This window comes from Rana temporaria, chromosome 2 (assembly GCF_905171775.1).
Source record: "Rana temporaria chromosome 2, aRanTem1.1, whole genome shotgun sequence".
Classification (NCBI taxonomy): domain Eukaryota; kingdom Metazoa; phylum Chordata; class Amphibia; order Anura; family Ranidae; genus Rana; species Rana temporaria.
Genome location: NC_053490.1, coordinates 8,646,411 through 8,655,467, shown reverse-complemented (window position 1 = coordinate 8,655,467; position 9,057 = coordinate 8,646,411). Strand labels below are relative to the sequence as shown.

The following is a 9,057-nucleotide window of genomic DNA, read 5'->3' as shown; positions in this document are numbered from 1 at the left end:
TGGATGGACCGACAGGTGTTGTCAGGTCTAATGCTGTGATATATTCGTCGGAGCTCTCTGCTGCCCTCTGGTGTCATTGTGCAGTCATTGCAGCTCACACACGGACTGATCAGCAATGTTGAGCACGCTACGACGAGGATCCAAGAGGGGCGGAGTTTCATTTCTCAGCGTAATGTAATCACAGCTCTTCCACCATAAGATACCCAGCCTGAACACATCCATGTTAATAGTTTACTTTTTAGCCTTGAGGCGATTTAATAGAAATTCCCGGTAAAGTTTTGTACCATCGGCGGCATCGCTGAGAGTCGAACTCGCAACTTCACACGTCGTAGCTTGCAGCTTTAACCATTGTGCTATGGAGGAAGGAGACGAGCCGAATCTATTCAGAGTTCATCCACAGCAGATAAAACTGAACATTAAACCCGCACTTCATTCATACCAAACCGGCACCCCTCTCCTCCAATGGAGGTAAAGGAGAACTCCAGACTTTTATCCTGCGTAGATTTTGTCACTGAATTTGGACACATTTATTATCTTTCCTGCAAAAACATCTTTTACTAATTTAGTCATTTTTGCTTTTTCATTTTTATTATTTTCTTTTTTTAAAATGTCATCAATTTTTTTTTATCAGAAATATTATTTTAGCGTCATGATAAACTGGACCAGAGGTCTCCAAAGTAAGTCCCAAAATCCACTAAACACACAGTGGGGGTTATTTACAAAAGGACAATCAACTTTGCAATACAAGTGCACTACAAGTGCAGTGGAAAGTGCACTTGTATTGCGAAATAAATTGACACTTTGTAAATAACCCCCACTGTGACAACATGTGCTATCTACCATCATGTGGTATCAATGGACGTGTTTCGGGGGATCAAACTCTTCCTCTAACCTACTTTAGTTTTGGGGAAGGGGTTGCACCCCAACAATGCGCATATTGATATCCCGTGATGGGAGATAGCACATGTTGACACACTGTGTTTTGTGGCTTTTGCTAATAACCTTTTTGTACCTGCACGCCGCGAATGGCGGTCAGCGCTACTGATCGGCTATTGGACCACTGGGTTGTGGCAATAATAAACTATCGACTGCACATAACGGGCCAGTGCATCAAGCACAGTGCCCGCACACCAACGATGGAGGTGCAGGTGATATTGTGCATTTACTAGGCAGCAGCAACGTTTTCCATGTAAGTGATTTCTATTGCCTGATTGTGGTTTTTTTTTGTTTGTTTTTTGTGGGATTCTGACGCCTTAATGACGTCACGGGGAGGGGGTGTTAACCCTTTTTCTATTTCTCACATGATTTGATTGGTGGCTGTTGTATATTTATATTGCTGATGCGCTGGTACACTTTATCACATGCCTGACGAAGGGGTCCTACGCGACTCCAAAACGTTGCACCTTTGTGATGCGATTCTTTTGTAATAAAACCTTTTTGGACAAATTGGATGATCCTTGGTGTGCTGGCGAATATGTTTGATTGTTTGTACCTACACACATTTTAGGCAGGGTATCATAAGGGTATCATAAATTATTCTTGATGTCCCTGTAAATAAAAGTATTGGGAGGGTTCTCCAGCAGGACGGCTGATGTTCTTTTGGTGCTCCCGGCATACGGAGCTGATTAGCCGCAGGCACTGAAGACGGAAGCAATGCGGTTGGGTTTTATTGGCTCTCATGCGAGAGTTGAGATTATTCAAGATAATAAGACAAGTTTTCATTTCATTTTCAATGAAACATCTATCCTCCCCTTTCTCCGTCAGGTTCTCCAGCTGGTTGAAGTAATCGGCAGTTTGCTGGATCACGGGGCGCTCGTCATCTTCTTGTACACAACATGAGAGAGACTGACATCGGTCATACAGAAGTCCCATCATCTTCCTCCACTTCTCCTCTTTATAGCGGAGCTGTTAGTGGTGGAGTTGAAGAAAAGTGTGGACTTGTTTGACGATTTCCAATGCAGCAATGGCCAACCCGGAGTCTTTGAGTCGCTCGAAGTCAGGAAACTGTGGTAGGTGATAGTCCTGGCTGGGCAGACATACGCTGTCAGGTCTCATGCTATTGTATATCAGGCAGAGCTCTCTGCTGCCCTCTGGTGTCATTGCGACTCACACATGGACTGATCAGCAATGTTGAGCACGCTACGACGAGGATCCAAGATACAGCTCTCTGTTCTGGCCACCATATTGTATACATAGCAATCATAGCACAGAGGCGATTCAGTTCGCATTTGTTGCGCTATATAAGTTTCTCACTCACTCATATGAAAACTTTTTTACATTTGAATTCATTCATTTTCTGCAGCACTGGTGTAAAAAATAAAAACAGTACAATGTGTTCTTTCTTTTAATGTTTTTATTACGTTTCACAATGCCAATTAAATGTGAAGTTGATCTTTATCAGGGAGCGTGTTGTCTGGGATCCTTCAATCTTGCTTTCGATCCCCCGGTGTTGGGATGATGAATTCTCATGCCTTTAATGGAGATTTGGATGGATCTCTTCCTCTTCCTTTCTGTGGCAAATTGGTTTTGCTGGTCCAGTAAGTAAAAGTAGTTGGAGGGTTTTGCAGCAGGGCAGGAGATGTTCTTATGGTGCTCCCCTCATACGGAGTTGTTTAGCCGCGAGCACTGACCACAGAAACGCTGCGGTTTGGTTTTTGTTTGGCTCTCATGCGAGAGTTGAGGTCACCCAACTTTAAAAGACAAGTGGAGATTTCATCTTGAACGACACATCTGTACTTCCTTCTCCTCACCAGGTTCTCCAGCCGGTAGAAGTAATCTGCAATTTGCCGTTTCAGAAGGTGGTTGCCATCTCCTTGTACACAACGTTTGAGAGACTGATATCGGTCATGCAGAAGTCCCATCATCTTGCTCCACGTCTCCCCTTTATTGGGGGTCTGTTGGTGGTACAGGTGAAGATACTTCTGGTATCGGTGAAGAAATCTGTAGACTTGGTTGGTGATTTCAAATGCAGCAACAGCCAACTCGGACTCGTTCAGATGCTTGACGTCAGGAAGCTGTGGTGGGTGATAGTCCTGGCTGGACCGACAGGTGTTGTCAGGTCTAATGCTGTGATATATCCGTCGGAGCTCTCTGCTGCCCTCTGGTGTCATTGTGCAGTCATTGCGGCTCACACACGGACTGATCAGCAATGTTGAGCACGCTACGACGAGGATCCAAGAGGGGCGGAGTTTCATTTCTCAGCGTAATGTAATCACAGCTCTTCCACCATAAGATACCCAGCCTGAACACATCCATGTTAATAGTTTACTTTTTAGCCTTGAGGCAATTTAATAGAAATTCCCGGTAAAGTTTTGTACCATCGGCGGCATCGCTGAGAGTCGAACTCGCAACTTCACACGTCGTAGCTTGCAGCTTTAACCATTGTGCTATGGAGGATGGAGGGAGACGAGCCGAATCTACTCAGAGATCATCCACAGCAGATAAAACTGAACACTAAACCCGCACTCCATTCACACCAAACCGGCACCCCTCTCCTCCAATGGGGGTAAAGGAGAACTCCAGACTTTTATTCTGCGTAGATTTTGTCACTGAATTTGGACACATTTATTATCTTTCCCGCAAAAACATCTTTTACTAATTTAGTCATTTTTGCTTTTTCATTTTTATTATTTTCTTTTTTTTAAATGTCATCAAGTTTTTTATCAGAAATATTATTTTAGTGTTATGATGACCTGGACCAGAGGTCTCCAAAGTAAGTCCCATGGGAAACATGTGAGCGCCCTGATGGGGACAGGTGTAGTGGGGCCCTGATGGGGACACATGTGTGGGGGGGGCCCTGATGGGGACACCTGTGTGGGGGAGCCCTGATGGGTACTAGGGTAACCACATTTTCAAACTACCATTCAGGGACACCCCCCCCCCCTCCCAAAAATCACAGCACAGTGATTAGACACAAGAGGCGGGATTTATGATTTCTCTAATCACGAGCAGGAGGCGGGGACTGTGCTCCTCCAGGCATTTCCGGCCAGGACAAGTACTGTCAGTGAGTAAAGCGGTGATGTGGCGGCCCTTTTTGGGGGGATTGGCGCGGGGGTGGCTGTGTCAGTTTCATTCAGGGACACTGTATTGTCCTGGAATGAAGATGCCCGGGACAGACCTGCAAAATGCGGGTCACCCTAATGGGTACACATGTGGGGGGTGCTCTGATAGGGACATGTGTGGGGATACCTGATGGGTACACATGTGGGGGGGTGCTCTGATAGGGACATGTGTGGGGAGACCTGATGGGTACACATGTGGGGGGTGCTCTGATAGGGACATGTGTGGGGAGACCTGATGGGTACACATGTGGGGGGGTGCTCTGATTGGGACACATGTGGGGGGGCCCTGATGGGTACACATGTGGGGGGTCCTCTGATAGGGACATGTGTGGGGAGACCTGATGGGGACACATGTGGGGGGTCCTCTGATAGGGACACATGTGTGGGGAGACCTAATGGGTACACATGTGGGGGCTCTGATAGGAACACATGTGTGGGGGCTAGGGTTGCCACCTGTCCGGGATTCACCCGGACAGTTCGGGTTTGGAATCATGCATCCAGGTTTTAGACTGTCTGATACCCAGGCACATTATTCAGACCGGACTATTGTTTGCCAGCAGGGTCGCTGGCTGCAGTTGTATAAGCTGAGTGTGTCTGTTACACCTTTTTTCATGCTGCCCAAATCCAGTACTAACATTTCCCCCCAAACACACACATAGAGGGGAGAGGGCTTGATCTGCACCTCTTGCAGCTGCACGTGTCCGACATGTACAAGGAGTCGGGGTACTGTGATACCCGCTATGAGCGGGAGAGGGCGCTGCCTGAGGCTGGAGGACATGAGTGGTTCGGGCCATTGGAGGACATGAGTGGTTCGGGCCATTGGAGGACATGAGTGGTTCGGGCCATATGAGGACTTCGCTCACCTAGTCAGGAGACAGCTGAGGAGCGGCCTGCGGCTGCGAGTACACTCCCGACTATTAAAAAATGGCGCCGAGTGGCACCACTACGTTACTGCGCATGCGCCGCCCGGCCGAACGCATACGAGCTTTCCCGAGCTCGGCCGGCTTCGGAACGGCGCATGCGCAGTTGCATGGTCAGCTCGCGGCCATTTTTTTTTACGGGCACCCGATGCCCAGAACGGACTTTAACGGACAGCCCGAAAAAGGGTTAAATTTACGGACTGTCCGTTAATTTACGTACGGTTGGCAACACTGCTAAGGAAACATCTCCATATAAATAGGTAAGTCCTATCCAGCCAACACAGACCCATAGGAAATTAAAGGGTTAATCACGCACAGCCATTACGGAGCTGTTAGTCGTGAAAGGGTTAATAAAATCCAAGCCACCTGGAGGATATCAGTCATGAAGGGGTTAATGGTATTCAGCCTCTCCAGGGAGTAGACAGTCATGGAAGGGTTAATCCTATCCAGCCGCTGGGGAGACATTTGTCATAAATTGGTGGACCCGTGTTCAGCCACTAAGGAGATGCAGGTCATAAAGGGTTAATCATATGCAGCCAATGGAGAGCTGTTAGTCGTGAGTGTATTAATCCTGTCTAGCCACTAGATAACCACCAGGCATGAAAAGGTTAACTGCATTATGCTTCATGGAGCTCCTGGACATGTAAGTGTTAATGTTATCTGGCCACCAGGGAGCGATTAGCCAAGAAATGGTTAATTGTATTCGGCCACCAGGCAGCGGTTATAAATGGAAAGGGTTAATCCCAACCACCGGGGAGCTGCAAGCCATGAAAGGGTTAACTCTGCCCAGACAGCAGAGATCTGCCCCAAACCTTCCTGTACCTTCCGGAATCATCTAAAGTCCATGACGTCCTCTCAGGTCAGTGCTGATTGGCTGATGCTTTCAGGAAGTCTCTGGAAGGTTCAAGCTGCTTCCTAAGGACTGTGCGTGATTGGTCAGGAAGTTTCTCCCAGCTGAGCCAGCGAGTATAAATAGAGCTGAGCCGCACAGAGAGAGGCAGATAGTAAAACTCCCAGAGAGAAGACAGAGCTCAGCTCATAGAGGAGAACACACCGCGTTCCTGATACAGCACAGAGAAGACGTATCTTCTACACAGCAAAGGAGAACCGGCTTCATCTACTGACCCCAGAGAAGACATTCTATAGAGATCTACACATCCACCAGCATGATGTCTCCTAAAGACATTGCAATTGGCATTGATCTGGGCACAACCTATTCCTGCGTTGGTGTCTTCCAGCATGGCAAGGTGGAGATCATCGCCAATGACCAGGGTAACCGCACCACCCCGAGCTACGTGGCCTTCACCGACACAGAGAGACTGATCGGAGATGCAGCCAAGAACCAGGTGGCCATGAACCCGCAGAACACGGTCTTTGATGCCAAGAGACTGATTGGCAGGAAGTTTGATGACCCCGTGGTGCAGTCTGATATGAAGCACTGGCCATTCCAGGTGGTGAGTGACTGTGGGAAGCCCAAGATGATGGTGGAATATAAAGGAGAAGAGAAGACCTTCGCACCTGAGGAAATTTCCTCCATGGTCTTGTTGAAGATGAAAGAAACAGCTGAGGCGTACCTGGGTCACCCTGTGAGAAACGCTGTGATCACTGTGCCAGCCTATTTCAACGACTCCCAGCGCCAAGCCACTAAAGATGCCGGGGTCATCGCTGGTTTAAATGTTCTGAGAATCATTAATGAGCCCACAGCTGCTGCCATCGCTTATGGCTTGGATAAAGGAACCCGAGGTGAACACAACGTCCTGATCTTTGACCTGGGAGGTGGCACATTTGACGTCTCCATCCTCACTATTGATGACGGGGTCTTTGAGGTGAAGGCTACAGCAGGCGACACCCATCTGGGTGGAGAAGACTTTGACAACCGAATGGTGAACCACTTTGTGGAAGAATTCAAGCGCAAGCACAAGAAGGACATCAGCCAGAATAAGAGAGCTCTGAGGAGGCTCAGAACAGCTTGTGAGAGAGCCAAGCGCACCCTGTCCTCCAGCACCCAGGCCAGCATTGAGATTGACTCTCTGTATGAGGGCATTGACTTCTACACTTCCATCACCAGGGCTCGCTTTGAGGAACTCTGTTCAGACCTCTTCAGGGGAACCCTTGACCCCGTTGAGAAGGCCCTGAGAGATTCCAAGCTGGACAAGTCTCAGATTCATGACATTGTTCTAGTCGGAGGCTCTACACGTATTCCCAAGGTGCAGAAACTCCTTCAAGACTTCTTCAATGGGAAGGAGCTAAACAAGAGCATCAACCCTGATGAAGCTGTCGCCTATGGAGCTGCTGTACAAGCTGCCATCCTGACGGGTGACAAGTCTGAGAGGGTCCAGGATCTGCTCCTGCTGGATGTGACCCCGCTCTCTCTTGGTCTAGAAACAGCCGGAGGGGTGATGACTGTACTCATCAAACGCAACACCACCATCCCCACCAAGCAGACACAGATCTTCAGCACCTACTCTGACAACCAGACAGGTGTCCTCATCCAGGTCCTCGAGGGTGAGAGAGCAATGACAAAGGACAACAACCTCCTGGGCAAGTTTGAACTGACTGGCATTCCTCCAGCTCCACGTGGAGTGCCACAAATTGAAGTCACCTTTGACATTGATGCCAACGGAATCCTCAATGTGTCTGCTGTGGACAAAAGCTCAGGAAAGCAGAACAAAATCACCATCACCAATGACAAGGGCAGACTGAGCAAAGAGGAAATAGAGAAGATGGTGCAGGAGGCAGAAAGGTACAAGGGAGACGATGATGTCCAGAGGGAGAGGGTTGCTGCTAAGAACTCTCTGGAGTCCTATGTCTTCAATCTGAAGAGCACAGTGGAGGATGAGAATATCAAGGAGAAAATGAGTGCATCAGATAAGAAGGCCATTGTGGAGAAGTGTAATGAGGTCCTGTCATGGCTGGACAAGAACCAGCTGGCTGAGAAAGAGGAGTACATCCACCAGCAGAAGGAGCTGGAGAGGGCATGTAACCCTATCATCTCCAGATTGTACCAAGGGGCAGCAGGTGGTGGGATGCCAGGAGCCAGCTGCAGTACTCAGGCCAGACAGGGCTGCAACCCCGGACCTACCATTGAGGAGGTGGATTAAGGACTGCATGGTGCTTACTCCAGAAGGACTTGTATGTGAATTTTGGGAATGGTCATCATTGCAGAGTTAGATTATGGACAGTATAACATTGGAAATATAAGGACTTACATGTTATTAATTGAACTGAGCAGCACTGAAGAAAAAGGACTGAATGTAGTACTTAAAAAGACATAAGAAGGCTGTTCCCACTGCTCCTTTAGACTACCTTCTTTGGTCCCCTATCAAATCTCGTCCATCTATTTTATCCCCAGTGCTGTCACAATCGTTTGCCCTATGGGATCGACTCAGACACAACACCTGTCTAACTTCATATACCCGTCCTTTAGCCCATATTTTTAACAACCCTGATTTCCCTCCCGGATTACAATCTTCGGAGTTTAAGTGGTGGATGGACAAGGGGCTGTACCGGATAGGACAGTACTTCACTTCTAGTGGACCGTTCTCCCTAGCTTACTGCACTCATACCCTGAAACTCCCTGAATCGGAGAGGGCCCACTTCCAACAGATTACAAAATTCCTCCATACCGTCTGGAAGTCTAAGCCCTTACCCCCTGACTTTACCCCATATGAGATCTGGTGCAATCAGGCCGTAGAGCGTAGAGGAGGTATCTCGACGATCTACTCGGCCCTCACTCATCCAACAACCAAAACGTCTTATATGGAGGCCTGGGAAGCAGACCTCCAGGTAAGCATTAGCCAAGAATCTTGGCATAAAGCATTCTTTAGTTCATTTCAAGGGATTCAGGGAACATCCTTGATAGAGGCTAGTGTAAAAGTCATCACCAGATGGTATCTCACACCCTCCAGATTGGCTGCCATGTATCCCGGTGGGGACCCCCAGTGCTTTAGGGGATGTCAGCTACGGGGCACTATGTCTCACATATGGTGGGAATGTCCTAGGATCCGCTCCTTCTGGAGAATTATTTTTAATATGCTACACAAGGTGACAGGTAGCCGGATTCCTAGGACCCCCGA

General features: G+C 48.3%; 1 protein-coding gene across 1 annotated transcript; it reads left to right on the top strand.

The window, feature by feature from the left end:
* Positions 1-5,901: 5,901 nt before the first annotated feature.
* Positions 5,902-8,228, top strand: LOC120928802 (heat shock 70 kDa protein-like). Its single transcript, XM_040339810.1, has one exon. It carries the CDS (start codon positions 6,148-6,150, stop codon positions 8,080-8,082), a length of 1,935 nt encoding a protein of 644 aa, XP_040195744.1. The 5' UTR covers positions 5,902-6,147; the 3' UTR covers positions 8,083-8,228.
* The last annotated feature ends 829 nt before the right edge of the window (positions 8,229-9,057 follow it).